The following is a 21,035-nucleotide window of genomic DNA, read 5'->3' as shown; positions in this document are numbered from 1 at the left end:
AACCAAAAGGAATGAACATAAGTCAAAATTGTCTAGAAAACAGCAGGTAATGAACACACTCTGTACTTCATACAGCAAGAGTTCTAGACAAAATACTGTATACCTATACATCATGTTTTCTGTAGAAACTGGCCGTGTGGTCCCTGGATTTTCCACACATATTGGAAGGTTGCACACCAGACATTGGTGCGCTCATGCGTAACCAAGTCACTGATCTCTTTAGGCCTTGGCTGACATATAGGGATATGTGTGGCGGAGCGTGGAATTGAATGGGATCCACAATTGAGTCTTGTGGATTAGGGGCATGTGTGGGAATGGCCCACCAGAGAATTTGATGGGCTTGATTTTGCTGCAAGATCATAAGGCTGATTACTACTACTGTGTGTGTGTGTGTGTGTGTGTGTGTGTGTGTGTGTGTGTGTGTGTGTGTGTGTGTGTGTGTGTGTGTGTGTGTGTGTGTGTGTGTGTGTGTGTGTGTGTGTGTGTGTGTGAGAGTGTGAGTGTGTGAGTGTGAGTGTGTGTGTGTGTGCTTGTGTGTTTGTGTGCGCGCGTGTTTGCCTAAATGTGTTAGTGTGTGTGTGTGTGTGTGTGTGTGTGTGTGTGTGTGTGTGTGTGTGTGTGTGTGTGTGTGTGTGTGTGTGTGTGTGTGTGTGTGTGTGTGTGCGTGCGTGAATGTGTGGGTGTGTGTCCGTGCGTGCATGCACATGTTTCTGTGTGTGCCTGTGTGCTTACTGTTCTTTTTTTTGGTGTTTACGTCTGCAGGCCAGATGGACTCGGAACAGTGACAGTAGAAGAGAAGGAGCGCTTTGAGGAAATCAAGGAGCGCCTTCGCGTACTGCTTGAAAGCCAGATCGTCAACTTTAGGCAAGTGTAACGATCTTTTTTCTTCTCCAAGGTACCTCCAGAAAAGGCTCTCTGTATGGATTTTAAACCATTTACATGAATACATGCACTATGATGCAGTGTGGCAGTCCTACTAATAAAATGTCCTGAGGTTTTAGCATTGACGAAAAGACAAATATGGGGCCAACTCAAAGTAGTACCTCCAGTACCTTTCTTCTGCTTTTGGCCTCAGTGATGCCAGCTGCCATGGATAAAACAATACAATTTCCCTGCCGTCAGCCTAGGCACTGCAGCTTTTCATCCCAATTGCAAATGAGACGATGACCTTTGAATTTGGCTTTTGCAAGATATGGAATAAAACTTAGATTATCATCATGATGTCTTGCCTCGCATCACAAGGCTACAAGCAAACGGAGAGGAAGGGAGGTACTAGTTTAAAATGGACCGTTTGTTCTAATCAAACCGTGATGTCTCTTTTCTTTGTGTCCTGTAGGTACTGCTTCCCCTTCGGCCGTCCTGAAGGAGCACTGAAGGCAACCCTGTCTTTGTTGGAGCGGGTAATGAAAGCGTACTCCTATTATTACAATCTACACATCTCTCTGTGTGTGGGTTTCTTTAAAGAAATGTCTCCATTTACGTAACATAGCCAACCTGAAGTAAGACACAGCATTTTTATAAGCACACACTTGAGTTTCGATTTATGGCTCAGATGCTATAATTGTAAAACAATAAAAACTTAGTACAATCTAAATAAAATCGCTTATTTTGCATAAACCACACAGTAATTCAACTCATACAATGTACAAAGTAGGTTACTTTAATCACAAAGGAAGAGAAAATGCTTCTTGTTGTCATCAGGTTCTGATGAAGGACATCGTGACCCCTGTGCCCCCGGAGGAAGTGAAAGGTGTCATTCGCAAATGTCTTGAACAAGCAGCCGACATCAACTACCAGCGGATAAAAGAGTACGCCACTGCGGAAGGTGACTAATACATAATTCTTTTCATTTTTCCCCCTTTTTTGCCATGTTTCAGTAAATGTTGTGAATTATTAATTCCTCTTGAATACATTCAAAAATAATTTAAATTCAAACCGAACTAAATCTCTCCTGTCTGTGCCTAAATGTAATAGTTGCCTACCTTATTTTCAGAAATCAGAATTTGAAAAGTTCTGAAAAATTATAGCTTTTGCCATTACATCATAATATTCTGGTTGCTCTTCTGAGTTACTGACTTATAGGTCTGTTGTTGGACTGTTCACTGTGGAAACCTGTGGCATAGCGTAAGCATGACACAAAAAAGCTCCTGCACACTGTTCGTATTGCGTATGCTTGAAGGGGGTCATTAGACCGAAACGTCGCAAGTAAAACTCTGCAAATGCGAACCGTGTGCGGGAGCTTTTTTGTCTCAACATTGGTGACCCAGTGGTTCTACTCCTACAGTATGCACCTGGCCTAAAGGGCCGTACACACATGTCGCTACTAGTTACACTGTACTCGCTCAGCGAATTAAGTCAATAGAATGTCAATGTGTTCCAGCGAGACGAGCAGGCGAGTAGGCGAATACTGTACAAGCGATGCGATGTGGGCGGATCCCGAGTTGAAAATATTTTAACTTTGAGCGAGGCGAGTAAGCGAGTAACCAATTGGAAAGCAGAGTCTGGTACTTCTCGCCTGTACATTGGCAGTTAAAGCTTTCAGCTTTCAGCAAACATTCCGTGAGAGAGTGGCGAGTAGGCGAGCAAGCGAGAAGCTAGTAATGTGTGTGTATGTAGCTTAAGGAGGTGTGTTAGAATCCTAAAAGTAGTAACATAGCGAAACCATGAAAAACCATGAGTACATACAAATCAAGCATGTTTTGACGATAATCGTCAAATATTGGCATCATATTATGTCCAAAGAATGATTTCCATTTCAAAGAAGAAGGATAACATGACTACTGTATTAACAATGTGTCTTCTCAATGCCTCATTTCCAGCTCTTTATTCACAGACATCTCTTGAGTTCTCTTCCACAGTGGATGAGGGTGACTAAGAACTCTCCACCTGCTCTACAGTGCCTTGTCAAACACTGAATTATAAATTATTCACAGAGTCGCTAACAGTATGACCTGGAGGCAAGATGTGGATGATCTATGCAGGAAGAAAAAAAAAGTACAAAGCACGTCGGTGCTATTTTTGTTTCAGATTCTTGAAGGCCTCTTTCATCTGACTAACCTTTTGCTCTCTTTCTTGTAGACTTGAGAGCAGGTGTGAAATCAAGGGGAGAGATACTGTAGATGGTATGTTCTTATTTGAATGGTCAGAAGGTAAAACGGTCCTCAAATCTTCCTGCTGTTAAACAGACGGCTCCTGTCCGCTGCAGTTTTCTCTGTGATGCCAGTTGTAAATGGAGAAATTGTCTCTGTCTGAGGGGCCATCTTCACAGCATTGTGCCTGTTATACAGCTGTCTGCTTTAACCTCCTCTGGCGTCCAGTGTTCTCAGTGTTCTAATACCTTCACTTCATCAGTTCTGCTTTAGGGGGGGGGGTCCATCCTACCCAATGACTAGACAGGCCATGGAAGGATGAAGGAAAGCAGAGTAATGGAAAAAAAACCGGGGGAGAGTTGTGATGCAGCACTTTCAAAGGTTGCCAGAGCTGTAAGCGCTCTCTTATCTAGGATGTCACACTGTCCAGCCTGTTAGAGCCCTCCTGCTGTGTCCCATCTCCCGCTAGCTGGCTACATTTCTCCCACTAGTTCCCTTTCTCGATTTTCTGAACGAGCCATCCCATTCGGGACCCTTGATTTCATGTCTCCCTTTTCCTCCCTTTTGCAACAACTCCATCTGACCTGTCCCTCTGATCTTAAAGCTTACAGTTTTTCTCAATTGGTTTTGTACATTTCTCACAACAGAATAATGATTCTCAAAAGTCTTTGTTCAATTGTGACTTCCTGGTGATACCTGTGCACATGGTCAAATCAGTTTCTCATTGTTTTCGGCATATAGCAAATGCTCTCGCCCACCATGCCATGGCTGTGTACAATTCTCAGTGATTTCGTACATTATCATTGCTTTTGTCATATCACTCAAAAAGCTTTGTCACTGAATGCATGAAACTATCTCAATCTTATCTGATAAATGTAATGTAAAACTGAATTTACAACATTTCCCATCCAATCTAAACAACATTTCACTTCAGAAAAGATCCTCAAGAGTGTACTATTCAATTGACAACATGAGAAATTGATTTGACTAGCTTGTCCATACACTATGACACAATGACTAACCATTCTGCTGGCGCTGATACGTTCATTGACACAAAAACTTGGTTTTTGAAAGACAAATAAGGGTTTAGAGCAAGAGACTCGGTTTTGCAGGTTATCCACCGTGTTTTGCCATTTGTTAAAGCTGTTTTGAGAATGAATATTGTGTTTTGCAAATTGCGAGAGAGATTCGAGAAATGTACAAAACCAATTGAGAAATACTGTAACACCTTCCTTTTGAAACAAATGATCATTGGCTGCTACCAGTGAATCAAGTGGCTAACAGGGCCAATGTGCATAGCGTGTTGGGAGTGTACATGTGATAACCTGACTTGCGCCATCTGGCTGCGTTTCGCTAAACTGCATCCCAAGGGTGTTCCAGTTTCCTCACGCAACCATTTGAGGACTGTGCAAATCATAATCATTTCTGAACGAATGAGCCAATCAGAATTGCTGTGTGGGATTTGCCATATGTAGATGGGCGGAGTTATGGCTCTTTTTCCACCTGTCTTTCTCAGCTGCGTCACGGGTCGAGTTCAATGGGAGTGGCTGAAGTGGCACGTCAGTAAAGATGAGGACAGATTGTTTATCCAATCACATGCAAGGATTTTTGATAAGGAGCATCATTCTAAAACGTGTCGGTAGTGGGGGGGGGTTCCCAGATGGTATTGTGAAGACTAAGGCAAAACATACCAGTTGACGAGAGTCAGGTTATACATGTTATGGAACTAATACAAGATTTTAATACATTTTGTTTACGAAACAATGGAGCATTGTCCCAGAATGATGAATTTCAGTAATATAAAGATGCAAAGTAATCTGATTCTATTATTCAAAAAAAAATTCTCAGTCTGTTCTTTTTTTGTTTATTTTCGGAAACAGTGAACAAAACGGCGGCTCGCTAGCCCGCCAACAACCCACCCATCCGCCCTACCACAGACCCTGCTCCAACTCCAATTTGCCTCAAGCCCAACTCCTCTTCTTCTCCAGCCCTGTCCCGCCCGACATACTATGCAGCCTCTCCGAAAACACCCCGACCTCTGACCTTCACCATGACCTCTGACCTTCACCACCATGACCTCTGACCCCCAAACTCTCGCATTGCCTCCGATTCCTTGTCTTGTTGTAGGGAAAAGGAGGGAAATGTATGAGCACCCTGTCTACTGCTTGGCGTCTCAGGTGATGGATTTAACCATCCGTGAGTACCCCACTCCCTCCCCCCCACCGCACCCCACCCCTTCCACATCACCCCACCTCACCTCACCTCCCCCTGCACTGCCTCATCGTCTCCCTGACTTCATTTCCATAGCCTCCCCACACTCCTCCTCATCCTCTTCGCCCCTCCTCCTCCTCCTCCTCCTCTTTCTCCTCTCCATCTCCCTGCATGCTCTCCCCACACTCCTCCTCCTCCTCTTCACCCCTCCTCCTCCTCCTCTCTCTCCTCTCCATCTCCCTGCATGCTCTCTCCTGCTGTCACATGGCATCGTATCTGTGAAGGCAACGGCTGGGGTGGCGTAGAGGGAGTGGGGGGTGGGGAGTTGTGCAGTGGGGTGGGGGCGGGTTCTGGGACAAAGCCAGTGTGAGTGACAGAGAGGAAATGAGAAGAAGACAGATCTGTCTAGAGTCCAAGGCCACCGTGTCACAAGCACTCTCATCTGTTACGGCTCCCACATCCACCTCCCTCCCCTTCCTACTCCAGATAGATAGATAGATAGATAGATAGATAGATAGATAGATAGATAGATAGATAGATAGATAGATAGATAGATAGATAGATAGATAGATAGATAGATAGATAGATAGATAGATAGATAGATAGATAGATAGATAGATAGATAGATAGAGACTGCATTTCTTTTTATTTCGTCCTGTGCGTCCTGTGTATGTCATCATGCCGTATCAGCAGTGTTGGAGGGTGGCCCGAACTTGTGATGTGCTGCTTTGCACCATAGGCTTGGGTGTGGGTGGGTTTATGGGGATGGGCTAAAGGGAACACAATTCTCGGCGCACAAAGCAAAGGAGATGGGGGAAGGTTATTTTGTGAGCACACATGCTGACTACCTGTGTGTGTGTTTATTATATACAGTATGACATACGCGTCTCTCCCCAATGTCTCTTCTTGAGCAGTGCTAGGCAGCTGTGACTACATCGTCTTTATATGTAACGAGTGCTGTTTTGTCTTACGGTCTGTCTGTTTTTTTCCTCCAGTGCATCATGTCTGTGCTTCTTGCTCACTTTGATTTTTCTTTTTCTCCTCCAGGCAAATGTCATTTTACTGTTCTAATAGCTGTGTGTGTATTTGTGTGCGTGCGTGTGTACACATGTGTCTAGTATGTGTGTGTATTTCTTTATCTGTGTCTAAGTGTGCATTGATAAAACAAAATGTTGTGTCGAAAGTGTCTAAATCTGTCACAGTCTGTCTATTTGTCTCTGTTTGTCTATGTGTGTCCATGTCTGTGTTTATCTATGTACTTTACATGTTCATGTGCCTTTTCAATGTCTGTCTGTCGATAATTTTTCACATGTTTCATCCCCCTCGCTAGCGGAATGTTCAAGAAGCAAAAGTCGAGGGTTAACATCTGACTGAAAGATCCAGATCCTCGCCCGTGGGACACTAGAACCATTTCATGTTTTAATTGCATTTTTTTTTGCATATTTGTATTACATTTTTTCTCATCTCCTGTGTTCCTCTTCTCCGTTCTCTTTTCCAAGCTGAGAAAACCACAAAGCATGACCCAAAGCAAGATCCAGGTGAAGCCCTTTGGGTTTGAATTGAGGCCTGTAAAATCTCAAAGCTACACACAAGTCCTTAGCAAACGTAGACACACATATAGGCCCACAATAATGAAGCATGCAAGCCATGACATCTTGGTGGTATCTTTAAAAGAGAGGTTGGTTGTCAATCACTCCATGACTTCTTTGATCTCACAGATTGTTGTTGGCAGGAAAATATGCGAAAACAAAATGAATGCAATGCCGACTGAATAATGTGCTAGTAGCTAAATGGGCCATAAAAACGAACTAGCCGTCATTAGCCTGTGCCCTATTCAGTTACTGTTGGCCACCATTTCATCATTCAGTTCATGTTGTATAAAATTCATGTTCCATTTGTCCAACCAACAATTCTCTGTGACTTCAAAACAGCAATACCATGGACTGTTTGACACTGAACTTTGCTTTTAAGATACACAGAATATTTGTGAGGATGGTATTCTGTTTAAAGCATTTCTTGCAGTAGGTCGTACTCTGCATGGTCTCTACAGAGCCATTTAATTAAATGTGTTGTTCAATCATAGCAAACAATACTGTCTCTCACAAATATGTAACTGGCGGCATCTCCAATGTGTTCAAATGTGATGTGCATGGGTATAAAGGGTTTCTAACCAACACTGAGATAGCTAACGTGCAGTGTGATAAGTAATATGAGGTATACCATTTCTTCTTACATATTTTTGTGGTCCTGGTCTGAGACCCTTAACCCACGTAACATCACATTCAAATAAAATCGAACCCCTATGGGTTTTTTTAACACATTGGACATGGATGAAGTATGGTGGATAGCAAGGTGGTACATTATCACAGTGTCCATTTGGAATACTTTACACATCCTGAGAAGCAGCCATGGAATGGAAGGGTTGCTCCAAGATGAGACTTTGCCTGTGCTCTCCCCTCAGTGCAGTCATCATGCATGTCCAACACTACCACAACCTGTAGCTTAGTGGTTCCCAAACGTTTTCCTCTGCACCCAAGTTTCCATTTGCCGCTAAGGATATTTCACAACCCTCTACCTGTTCAGCCCTGGCCCATACACCCTGCAATGCCAAAGCATCAAATGAAGACAAATTGTCGATTAATGCTGAACTAATATAGAATTAGTAATACACATAAAGACGTGAAAACTAACCAGTATATGGAATAGTTGTATTATTCCACAAAACGTGTCTTCAAATAAATAAAGTGTCTTCTGTATCTGCACTTGTTCTGCTACTTAAGTTAGAGGCAAGTTAGAGTTCACTCTGACGTTCATTATTACTTGGCATGTGGCCTATCTTGAACAGTTAACTGCTACAGAGACCACAAGAGTAGTACAGCTAGCCATAAGGTTTTGATGTACTGTATCTGTTTTGTGTAATCCCAATCAGTAGATAGACATTCGATCCCTTCAAATCCCTTTAATCCCTTTAATCCCTTAAAAGTGGCAATAGCACAGCCTGATACACCATGCACCACACTAGAAGAAGTACCCTCAACATTTACACCAAATCACACCAGCAGCAGTAAAATCTAAACATCTTCTTCTCTCTCCTCTCCTCTCCTCTCCTCTGAGAGTGCTATATATCGTAACACGTCAGAGTCCACATGCAAAACCCTCTAAAAACCATGATAAAAAAACAATTTAACAATTAAATCATTTTCACCAAGTAATTACAACCAAAAAAAGCCAATGAAGTGTTATTATCAAGTACAGCAAGTCACGTCCACCGAAAATTAGATGGACTGATATTTAAAGTTAATTAACTTAGAAATTCAACCTGTATATAAAGACACTTAGAAGGTTTTGCATTTGAACTCTTCATGTTTAAATCCGCCCATTCCATCAGATGTTGTCCGCCAGTTCCACTTGTCAGCAGCAGTGTGACCGCTGACCTCAGATGAAGTGTCTGTACCCGTGCATGATCCATATGAAGGCTGTCCAAACCAGACATGACAAGTTGATGCATCTTATGTTTCCCATACCAACCCCCCCCCCCTCTCGACACACACACACACACACACACACACTACACACACACACACACACACTCCACCCTAGCTCAGTCAGTCAATCTGCCCTGCTCAGCCCTGCCCTGTTCACTCCTCATGTTGCCGTTGCATGTTGGGTAATTTTGACACGTACGCCACGTGACAGTTATGTGTAATGTCATGCAGTGTGTGTGACTTGCACACCTCATGTCATCTGAGGGACGGCCGAGTTCAGTAGTTTAGTTGTAGGTCACCACTGTTGTGTCAGTTGCCTCTGCAACTGTGGACAACCTTCTTAAAGGGAGAGTCCAGTCAATAGCAACATGCAGTTGTATTGTTGACACTCATTGTCAGTACCGGAAGATATTTTTGTTCAGCCTTTTCCGATATACTGTCCAGCTAATTGGTGGCATGTTTTTATACATAGTGTTATGTAACATCTCCAAACACCTTACTACCTTTTGGAGTATGTTAAGGTGTTTCGCACACTTTAAGCAAACCATGGCCCCTGTTAGCTGGCCAGGATGTCAGAAAAGGCTGAATGTGTCTTCGGGTAGGCTACTGAGTCAAGGGTGCTATTGTGTGAACTGTACAGTACAACTGCAACTGTGGAATTCCACTATAAAGGATAACTTCAGTCAATTTCAACATACAGTTGTAATGCTCACACTACCCTGGACTTGTCAGTACCTGAGTTTTTCTTTTTTTTTCTTCTTCAACCTTTTCCGAGATCCTGGTCATTGTAATGGGGCAGCTGTTTGTTTGCATCTCAAAAAAAAACATTTTTATTTATTCCCAAAAACATCCAAAAGGTTATGCAACATCAGCAGACAACTAGCAAACAGCGGTACCTTTTGGGAAAATATTTGGAGTAGGCCTATGTTAATTAAAAAAAAAAAGCAAACAAACGCTGTCCCCATTAGAATAGCTCATATCTCTGAAAGGGCTGAGCCGAAAAATGTGGCATCACTGGGTACTGACAAGTCAAGGGTAGCGTGAGCAATACAACAGCATATTGAAATTGACTGAAGTGGTCCTTTAAGGCTACGTCTATTTCAATGCAGTTTGAGGGGTGAAGTGTCAATTTTCATACCACTGCATAAAGCTTTGGCTTTGACATGAAACATAATGATGACAGATCCCTGTACAGTAGGCTATGTAGGTTTCTAGGACTCTAGGTTCCATGTCCAGAAGGATATTCACATCTAACTTGCCATGACACATGTAGCAAAATAACTCTGTAGCGAAACTCTTTGCACTGTAATTGTGATGACCTTAATCCCTCAGCACTAATGTCATAACGTTCCCTAAAGACATAGCCGTACACCATGCATTGTGTAAAGTGACAACTTTCATAAGGGTCACGTCAAATAAAATAGCCCTATTGGGATATGTCATGGCCTTAAGTGACATAACAATGGCCCGCTTCCCAGGGCTGCAAAAGTCTCTTTAAAGGGTCTTTTTCAGTCTGAAACCAGAGTATGAATCGAGGATCTTCCCTTAACAGATTTTGTTACACATTTATTGCTTCTGGGGGGGTCTTAACACACCCGACCATGAATGGACAACATTGCCCACGGGGACCCAGGCTGGAGTTCGGCCTGGGTCATTTCCCAATCCTACCCTATCTATCTCTTGCACTCTTATCCTGTCAACTGTAGTCTTCACTATCCTATGAAATAAAGGCACTAACAGCCTTGGCTGTTTGAATCAGTTTGTCTAAGACAGCGGCCCAGGGAGTGACACTCTTGCAATGATAATCAAAGAGTCTCCTTAGTCTACCCAATGGTGTGGAGTCACATCAGAATTACAATATTATTTATGGTAGATTTTTAGCATCGTTTGTTGTCCAGACTGGGTAAAACTTTTTATTATAATGTCTTAGCTAGTGTAACGGCATGTACTACCAACATGCAATATTATGTGCTTATACTGTACAGACCTAATCCTAACCCTAACTCGGACCCTAAGGTACAGTCTAAGTACATAATGTTACCTGGTGGTGCTACATAGTTTGTTGCACTGTACCTATAATTCACGTGACAGTAAAATGAAGTGTAACCCCAGATGGTTTATTAGTGACTCATGCTAATACAGTATGCCGCAATAAAAAAATGGTGACCAGCCAAATAGTGAGACTCTTTGATGTACCATTCCAGTGCCAGTAGTGTCAATCGGTGTGTTTAGTGCATGTGATGGGAAAACGCAGGGCATACCTCACCTTACAAAGAGACATGCAGGTTGCATGCACATGACAGCAGACAGGGCAACATATATTATACTCTCCAGAGAGCACACGTGACTGGTCCTCTCCACGGCACTCACCCCCTTCTCCTCTCCTTGCCCATCTGCTGCAGAGAACGCGGGCCAAGCGGTCACACCGGCCAAAAAGCTGGAGGAGACTATTCGTCTGGCTGAGTTAGTCATTGAGGTCCTCCAGCAGAATGAAGATCACCATGCCGAAGTGAGTGATCGGCTCCCCACTTCTGCTCATCTCTCTCTCTCCTCTCTCTCTCTCTCTCTCTCTCTCTCTCTCTCTCTCTCTCTCTCTCTCTCTCTCTCTCTCTCTCTCTCTCTTCTCTGTTTTGTTCTTCAGATTTATCTTTCCATCTTTCTGCCGTTTTAAAAGGCTCAGCACGTCCAGTGTTAGTTAATGCAAGCTTAGATGAAAGGAGTGATTGCATGAAAGAGTTTTTTAATCTCTCCTCTGGATTTTCGCTGAGAGATTTCTGTCACATTCTCACTGTGGTGACATGACAACTTTAACGTTTGATTCTTAGAGCAGACGCAGCCTCTCGAGTTTAAATATAACTGCTGTTATTTTTTTTCCCAAAAGGCAGTCAGGAGACAGGGAAGCCAGGGTTTGCATGAGTAGATGCACGTTTTGGTAAGACATAGAGGTTATCCATTGGTAGCCTTTTTCTCCGGAGATTTGTAGATTTACTGAATATTTTTCTGAATATGCTTAACAGGCTGCAGTCCAAAGTACTGGAGATCAATCGGTACAGTATACATGTTTATATTTCCTTTAGTCCCATCACATACACTCTCCCCCGTGCATGTGAGCTACTCAGGCTAAAGACCTCCTGTTTTATTTTCCTCTCCTTTTTTCTTTTGGGTTGGGAGGGATGGGTGGAATGTATGTTTTGTTTAAGTTACATTCATTTCTCAAGTGCCTGCTTGCATTCAAGGCCCTGTGACCCCCCTTACACTGCCAAGCCAGTGTGCTCATCCTAGTCTAGTGTGCATGATGCAAGACAAGCTAGATAGATAATGCTAATGTTCTGCTAATTCTGCTAATTCTAATGCTAATTCTGCTGTGTATCACTGAGATTAAGTTTAGTTGTGCACGAGTGTAAACACACGACCAAAATGAAGACAATTGTGATTGACAAAGGAACAACATATACGTATTTATATAATATGTATTATCAGTTTTTATTCAACGATTAAAAGGAAAAGCACCTGTGATATGAAACACTGCATGTGGGACACTTTGCCTGCCTCCCAGGAATGCAAAATAGTCACACATTCAATTGATCGAGCTTGATCTGAGCAACCATCATCTCTGGTCTAATGGTGATGCTGATCGGTTTAGCACAGGTGTGTGTGTGTGTGTGTGTGTGTGTGTGTGTGTGTGTGTGTGTGTGTGTGTGTGTGTGTGTGTGTGTGTGTGTGTGTGTGTGTGTGTGTGTGTGTGTGTGTGTGTGTGTGTGTGTGTGTGTGACTGCAATCAAGTAGTTCGTCTCCCTGATTGTCTTTCCTCTTTTTATATCCTGGGTGGGGCCTTAAGCAGGGCAAAGAGCAGGTATGTGGTCAATGAGAATGCAGAGAATGCAGACAGCTCCTTCTAACACCCATCAATGGCTTGTGCATGTCCTGAAAAAAGGGATACTCACCTTTCCCCCTCCACTGAGGTGTTTTGCGGAGGGACGTCTGATCTGCCTTTCTTTTTTTTCTCGAGACTAGCCTTTCTCAGTGCCTCAGCACAGTTCGGGCTCTATTGTGACAGCAGTGCTTGCGAAGCTTGCAACCTTTGCCTGCCGCATCAGCTGTTCACCAGGGCGAACGTGTCCTCAACCGAAATGAGATGCACCCCTGTCCTCCTTCAGTCATGACAACCTTGCCCTGCCTCCCTGCCCCTCACTCCTCCCCTCATGCCATGCCTTGCCATGCAATGTCATTATTCTTGATCTTTCTCACTCTCTCTCGCTCTCTCTCATTCTTTCTCTCGTTCTAGAAACAGACACACACATGCACTTACAGACAAAGACACAAACACAGTCACTGACACAGTTACACACACAGACATGTGCGCAAGCACACACACACACACACACACACACACACACACACACACACACACACACACACACACACACACACACACACACACACACACACACACACACACACACACACACACACACACACACACACACAAATGCACTGTCACACAAGTGCACCTTCACACAAATGCACCGTCACAGACATAGCCCATCTTAGTCATCGTGACCCATCCCTTTTCCCTCTTCTCAAAGTCCTTATTTGTTTGTCTGGGCGGATGCAGTTCCACTATTAGATAGGTGTGATGGGGTTTGCTTTCTTTGGGTTGGGTTGAGGCTGGGCTGCCTGCTTGGGTGTTGTGGGTCGGTTCAGAGAGAATGGGTAAGTGTGCGACGGTAAGTTAAGAAGCAGCTTGTGCCCTCCTTCTTTTGAGTGTGCTCATCTAGGCAGCCAGATGAGCGTGTGACTCATTAAATCTGGAAAAATGAATATAAATAAACAGCATGGCCCCCCAAAGGGAAGGATTAAGCTATTCATGGTTTAATCACTTCCTCCCTTTCTCCCTCTCTTCCTCTCTCCCTTCCTTCCTTCCTTCCTTCCTTCCTTCATTCCTTCCTTCCTTCCTTCCTTCCTTCCTTCCTTCCTTCCTTCCTTCCTTCCTTCCTTCCTTCCTTCCTTCCTACTGAGTTTGTCAAATGCTGGATTTTTAGTGAGAAAAAGTGAGACATGCCAAGTCCACAAGCAGGCTATCCATATTCTTAGACAATCACCAGATGTTGTATGACCTTGAAGAAGGTCACTTGCCTGCTTGTAGTTCTTGGCTGCTCTGAGACAGTACTGCATGGTCAGGGCTGGACTGGTAATCTGGCATACAGGGCATTTCCCCAGTGGGCTGACAGTCCTCAGGGTTTTGTTTTGTTTGTTTGTTTGCTTTTTGTTCTTATGGACTCGCCCACAGTTTAGTGGTAGTGGCCCATTGGTCCATCATCAATATAACCAGTGGACTGAATCAAGCGGGATATAGGGTCAAGGCAGTTTGTAGGCCTGTATGTCAGGGGACAGTTTGAGCCAAAAATTCCAGATTGTTTTTTTTTTTTTTGCCCCAGTCCAGCCCTGTGCATGGTGAAGCAGCGTATCCATTATCCATCAACAGACAATAGCGCGGTAGGATGTGCTCAGAGGAGGCCTCCATTTTCTATCCAAGAGAGGGCAAGCAAGCCGCATGCAGTGCGAACTGCAGTGCATGACAAAAGCATCCCTATGGTACCAAAACCACCCCCTTGTGGCACTCCACTGATGCCTGCTTAAACGGAGAGCCACGCAAACTGTCACAATAGTTTTCTTTTGTGATTTTCGTGAATTGGTATTGAACATTGCCTAAAAGTCAATGGAGCCGGTATAGAGTCCACAGCTATAGACTAGAGTGACATGTTCCTTTAAGCCTGTGGCCACGGGCTCTTTTTTATTTCTTATTTTGTTTTGCTGCACATTGTGTTATTAGAAGAGATTGCAGGATATCCTATTACAACAAGGCATAACATAGGATCTGGTTGAGAACATCCAAGAGGGTAAGTGAAGAATGAATAAGGGAATAGGAAGGATTTTGCCTTCAGCCGTTTCCTATATCACCGGCGTAGCCCTATGAATCATCATGGCTCTGCTTCTCCTGGTTTGACTGGCATCTGGAAAACTACTTCATAGTATTTGTGTAATGTGTAGTATTTTCTAACCTTTTCAATCATTTTTAATATCGTTTCTATTACTTATGCACTGAATGTAATGTAATGTTTCTACCTTGAGTTATACGTACATGTATAAGTCAAGGTTCTAGATATTTGACATGACCTTGCAAACCTCTGAAGGGTAAGCAAGGTCTTTGTAAGAGAGAGACACACACACATGTCAAAGCTGACCAGGAAAAAACTGGTGGTAAAAAAATACTTGTGATATACTCAGGGCTGACCAAGTGACTGACTGTGAACTGTTTTGTTCCTTATCCCCCTTTGCTGCTGCGCTGGGCTGTGGCGGTGGCTGTGTGTGCCCATCCAGGCGTTTGCGTGGTGGACAGACCTCATGGTGGAGCATGCAGAGCACTTCCTGTCCCTGTACGCCATCGACATGGACGCGGCGCTGGAGATCCAGTCTCCCGAGAGCTGGGACAGCTTCCCCCTCTTCCAGCTACTCAATGACTTCCTCCGGCTGGACTGTAAGCATTATATTGCCTCACAGGCTGTGATGAGCAAAATGGACTCATTAGTTAGAATCTAGTTCCACATATTCCAAATGACTTGGTTTTACCTGTCCAATTTAGCAAGCGATTGGCTTGTTTTATGATCACCTGGTTAAATTGAACAGGTAAAACAGGGTCATTTGCATTTGGAATACAGTATGTGGCACTGGATTGTAACCAATGAATCAATTTTCCTCATCACTGCTCAGAGGGCCATGCAAAGAGCTTAAGAGAGACAGAGGGCTCAATTCTCAAGGGCTCATGTTCAAATAGGGTGCATGTAAAAAATGAAGCAGGAATCGGAAATACATTTGAATACAACTATTGTCACAAGCCATTCCAGCTAACATATTTTGCAGGAATACTACTAATAATAATAATAATAATAAGTAAATCATGCAACTGCAACTGCAAGTTGCAATTCAGGTCGCAGTATTATCTGATGAGTTGTATGATCAAAGGAAATTTTTCAGATTATTGATGGGGTTAGAAGAAAGGCATACAGGTAGTCCCCACATATCATTACATTGCATTACACTTAGCTTACACTTTTTATCCACATATAGTATTGGTTACAGTCCCTGGAGTTTAGGTGCTGTGCTTAAAGGCACTTCAGCCATGAATGATATATAGGATTCAATCTAGAAATCTTCCGATTCTAAGACCAACGCCCTAACCATTAGGCTACGGCTGCTATTACTTTGCATTACATCACACATAGTAGACATGTGTATCCATTTGATTAATGGGAAAGTGCTGGGGGACAGGTTGGGAACGCTATTTAGGTTATTAATGAGGTTTCCAAGAGCTGGTAGCAACTATTGAGCTATAGCCATCTCTTTGTGCTACCTGACACAACACGAAAGCCCCAGTTGTGGCTGTATTTTATGTACAAAAGCCACACTTTCTAACTATTTTTTGCTCATGGACCCTTCTCACATTTGCACTGAATGAAAATAATAGCAACTTTTTAAGTGGTGTTAATGAGGAGACTACTGCATCTCCCGTGTAGTGGCTTTGGCAAATGTATTCAGTGTATATCACACCCCAGATGTTCAGCCATGATGTGTTGTTTGGCCTCCTAGTTAACTTGTGCCCTGCTGTCGTCATCTATCTTTTATCAACAGTCTTGAACTGTATGTGGAAAGCCAGAATAGTGTTTAGCAGGGCCAGTTCTAGTCAACTCAGTGCCCTAGGCAAGCATCTCCTCTTTCCTATTTGAGCAGAAAGAAATCTGTATCTGTGAACATATATATGATCAAGCACAGCTGATCTAGTGTGTACAGTACTTAGTGTCCATGAATACTCACCACCTTGTCTGCCTATGCCTACCCTGGTGTTAAGTGCCAGGAATATGCAAGAGAGAGAGAGAGAGAGAGAGAGAGAGAGAGAGAGAGCGAGAGAGAGAGAGAGAGCGAGAGAGAGAGAGAGAGAGAGAGAGAGAGAGAGAGAGAGAGAGAGAGAGAGAGAGAGAGAGAGAGAGTTGTGCTGTAGTGTTGTAGTGTGCTGTATTACAAGAACAATGGGACTATCCCAATCGGAGATTGTTGCTTAGTATGGCCTATATTTCTATGCCCTATGAAAGCCGGCAGAGGCAAGGCTGAAACTTGTTGGCTATTTTGAGTTGATCAAACACAATCTAGCCTCATCATTACATTGCCTCATTATTGCCTTGGAGTTGTCATCTTACTCCTTCGATTGTTCTACTGAAGAACAGTGTTCTCATTGTCCTACGGACTATCTAGATTAATGTCAATGCGCTTCAAACCCTTGCGTCATTGTTGTTTCCCCCCTACCTCCTCCTCCTTTGCAGATCACCTGTGCAATGGCAAGTTCCACAAGCACCTGCAGGACCTGTATGCCCCTCTGGTGGTGCGCTACGTGGACCTGATGGAGAGCTCCATTGCCCAGTCTATCCACCGGGGGTTTGAGCGCGAGGGCTGGGAACCAGTGAAGTAAGCGACTCTTACTGTGAATACTCAGTACATCCTGAGAGCAGTGCAGGCTCCCTGTACTGTTGTGCTCTCAAGACATCACAACAGAGATACATGGGAACATGTCAGCGGCTTAGAAAAGCAGAGTTGTATTTTAAATTTTAGATTGTATGAAAAGTTCGCATCAGAAATGCTCGTAGAACACTCGAGTTACAGCTAGAAAGTGAGGCCAACCTCTTCCGTTAAACAGATTGATATTATTTCACTAGTGCAAGCTGGATCATTTCTCTTTATACACACACGCGTGGCCAGAGCACATGTGACCGAAAATGTGAATTACATGGTATTTCTCTGTATACCTTAACTTTGGTATAGAGTCTTAGTTGTGACTTATATTAGCCTACATTCACAAAGAATTATATGTTACTGCTCAATATACTGCTGTGCACAGTATTTCTAGAGAAGTCCTATTTACAAAACACACAGCTGATTAAATTTTTACCATTGGTTGACCACCGATTAACAAGCAAAAGATGACAGTAAGCTGACTTAATTCAAACAAAAACGCCATAGACGTCTAACCCTGTGCATGGTTTCAAAAGTGCATCTAAGCACAGATTTATTGGTGCTCTTGAAAGCTCAGAATCTTCTAGTGAGATGTTATGCTCTTTTGGTGCCAATGGTTTTACGAATTCCATATCAGCAGTTTTTTAACAACATTTTGGAATGACTCTTAACCTTGTAATTCTTTGTGAATATGGCTGTGATCTCATATTTCTGGAAAAAATCATGTGTGTCCTTAATATTTGTGACTTTCTGGTGAAGGAGTCTAATTTTATGCCTATGCCAATTTTATTTACAGTCTTGCCGTAGGCAACTATATACCCATTGTATATACCCCTCTACATAGTGTCATTTTTAACCTTTTCCTCATGTAGTTTCCCCTTAGGTTTCACCATAATAAATCTTTTTTGACACTATATGTTTATAACATACAATGCCAATAGTTCTACAGAATAAGGATTTCATTAGCCAAACTACAAAACACTTAACCTCTTCCCAGGGCTGGTCCGATGCTTCTTTTGTTCTATTTATGCAACTCTCGTCATTATTTTAGTGTTGCGTGTCTGTGTCCGCTGCTCAGCCCATCCCTATCTACTCTTGCTTTCTGTCAGTTGTTGTTGCTGAAACTATCCTTGACCATGATTATGCTTCTGCCTCTGTCGATGTCCCACATGCTCATCTCATTACTTCTTCTTAAGAACTCACTATCAAAATTATGCTAATGTAACCATTTAAATGTACAGTATGTGCTATGCTTGTTATACTGTTTTTTTCACAACAGCGAAACATTAATATGCATTTGTATTTGTTGGTGTTTAAAAGAAAAATTGTGCTTTCACGTTTACTTTTCGATTAAATCTGTAGTGTTATTTCAGTACCGTCTAAGTGACTTTTTTTAGTTTTTATGTTTTTTCGGCTTATTCTACTCTGTTTTGACGGCGTCTGTCATATTGTGTTCTGCTGCGACCATCCACATCATCACGTGTTGTGTTTTGTTCTTTTCTTTCTTTTTGTCTGTCTCTGCAGGAGTTTAACAAGTAATCTGCCCAATGTGAAACTACCAAAAGTCGACCTTGAAATCCCCAAAGTACCAGCCCTACCCGCTGGTCTACCAGTGTCTGGACTCTCTGTTAACCTTCCACAAATGCCTAGCTTTTCCGCTCCCACCTGGATGGCTGCCATTTATGACTCTGAGTGTGTATTCAAGTTCACCTGAGATCTGGTTGCGTGAATATTTACAGCTGCTTTGGCATGAAGATGAACGTGTGTGTCTCGTGATTGCAGTCGTCAAAAGAGTTCCCCCTTAATATTTATTTGTCTATGGCAGGGGTTTTCACCGGACGTCCACGGCCCACTGGTGGTCCCTGGGCCAGAACCAGTTGAAAACCCCTGGTCTATGGCACAGTTTCATCTTGAAAGCAAGTTTTTTGGGGGGGGAATCTCAAAGATCTCTACCTGTGTTTTTGGCATCCACAACGGTCATTTTCACGCCAAAGGCACTGCAGGGGGAATCTGCCTTCACATTGACCTTCACTGTGTGAAATGAGAACCTTTGAGAAGTTTTTCATTTCCTTCAGTGTGCATGCTGTTTGAGTGAGGTTAGAGGAGGTGGGCCTGAGATGGAGAGAGAGCTGGAACACCACCCAATACCTTCAGGCTACACATTAGCTACTTCCAAATGAAACACATCACTGGCACCCAACTCAGTAGGCCTAAATAATGAAGTAATAATACTTTGGGGGGGGGGGGGGGTAACAGAGTGAGTCAGCATTTTGCCATAGTTTGCCATTTTTTCCCCTATTCTCCTTTGTTTGACAAACTTTAAACCCGTTAGGACATGCCGTTATAAGTTGCTGTTACCAGAATTGCAATGACCAAGCCATAGTGCATTACTTAAGGCCCTGTGTCAGGTCATAGTAGTACTATGGAAGTTAACTTTCCAATGACTATTACAGCGTGCCCGCAGAGGTTCAGCGTGTGGTATGAGGCAACTATAAAACGTAATAACCTGATAGGATACAGATGATTAAGATATTCATAAGAGTTACAGTATTAGTAAGACTTACATAAATAAGACACACAAACATAGACCCATACGGACTGGAAGCAGTTGACAGGTCTAATGTGGGTTGAAAGGTGTGGTGAAGAATGGGAAAGCTTTGCAGGGGTGTTGGCTGGTGACAGGTGGAGCTCTCCAGTCTCATGGTGTGTCGTAGGTCCGTCCACATTCTCTTGTGCACGGAAGCTGTGCTCACTTCATTGGAGCTGGCATCCGTGGCAATAGAACCTAGCCTTCCTCTTCCAGTAACCCCACCTCCTCCTCCACATTCTTCTCCTGCCCTTCCCACTGCTCCACCACTCCCACCTTGCAACGTCTTCTCATGTCCATCTAGATTTTTGCCCAGGACAACAGTGTCTTCAGAAATGATTGCATGGTGTAATTGACCCCCTCTTTCAAAGTTGGGCGTGTGTGTGTGTGTGTGTGTGTGTGTGTGTGTGTGTGTGTGTGTGTGTGTGTGTGTGTGTGTGTGTGTGTGTGTGTGTGTGTGTGTGTGTGTGTGTGTGTGTTTGTGAGAGAGAGAGAGAGAGAGAGAGAGAGAGAGAGAGAGAGAGAGAGAGAGAGAGAGAGAGAGAGAGAGAGAGAGAGAGAGAGAGAGAGAGAGAGAGAGAGAGAGCCTGGTCTATAGTAATGTGTGTCTGCCATGGGCTGGTAGTTGTACCATGTGCCTCACACAGTGTTTTGGATAAGGCAGATGTGTATGTTGCTACTGAAATGCTTTTAACATTCTCAAAGCTGCTAACAGTCGTGGCAACATAAAGATTGTTTTATCCATTGCCCATGCTCTCTCTCATCATAACACTCACAAGTACTACCCCACCCCCCACCCCCCAACCCCCAAAATGGACCTATGTGGTAAGAGAAAGTGTGCATGTGTCAAGCCTTTCCACAGGGTTGATAACCATCCCACCTGGTTTGGTTATTGTTCTTTCCTGATCTTTCATGGGCAGTTTTGGTTTTACTTTGCCACAAGCTGACTGGAGTCTTTTACGTCATGGGAAAATGTTTCTAAGACCATACAGACTCTTTTTCTTTTTTGAAAATGTTAAATCAGGGCTCAGTCAGCACGTGGTCAAAGTCAAGATTGACAGACATATTTGTTCAACGCACAACGTTTCCGATCAGACGTTT

The 21,035-nt window shown here is 43.3% G+C and overlaps 1 protein-coding gene across 1 annotated transcript in view; it reads left to right on the top strand.

The window, feature by feature from the left end:
- Window positions 1–21,035, top strand: part of cadpsb (Ca2+-dependent activator protein for secretion b) — a 152,538-nt gene that overhangs the window by 115,134 nt on the left and 16,369 nt on the right. The window contains exons 15-25 of the mRNA XM_063215474.1: window positions 763–864; window positions 1,337–1,400; window positions 1,702–1,825; window positions 5,217–5,285; window positions 6,800–6,838; window positions 11,188–11,294; window positions 11,803–11,832; window positions 14,326–14,334; window positions 15,167–15,323; window positions 17,161–17,302; window positions 18,872–19,039. Coding sequence (XP_063071544.1) covers window positions 763–864; window positions 1,337–1,400; window positions 1,702–1,825; window positions 5,217–5,285; window positions 6,800–6,838; window positions 11,188–11,294; window positions 11,803–11,832; window positions 14,326–14,334; window positions 15,167–15,323; window positions 17,161–17,302; window positions 18,872–19,039 — 1,011 coding nt within the window. The remainder of the gene's footprint in view (window positions 1–762; window positions 865–1,336; window positions 1,401–1,701; window positions 1,826–5,216; window positions 5,286–6,799; window positions 6,839–11,187; window positions 11,295–11,802; window positions 11,833–14,325; window positions 14,335–15,166; window positions 15,324–17,160; window positions 17,303–18,871; window positions 19,040–21,035) is intronic.

The sequence above is a fragment of the Engraulis encrasicolus genome, chromosome 14 (genome assembly GCF_034702125.1).
Source record: "Engraulis encrasicolus isolate BLACKSEA-1 chromosome 14, IST_EnEncr_1.0, whole genome shotgun sequence".
NCBI lineage: Eukaryota > Metazoa > Chordata > Actinopteri > Clupeiformes > Engraulidae > Engraulis > Engraulis encrasicolus.
Note: the sequence above shows the minus strand (reverse complement) of the source record. Positions and strands in the feature narration are given on the sequence as shown.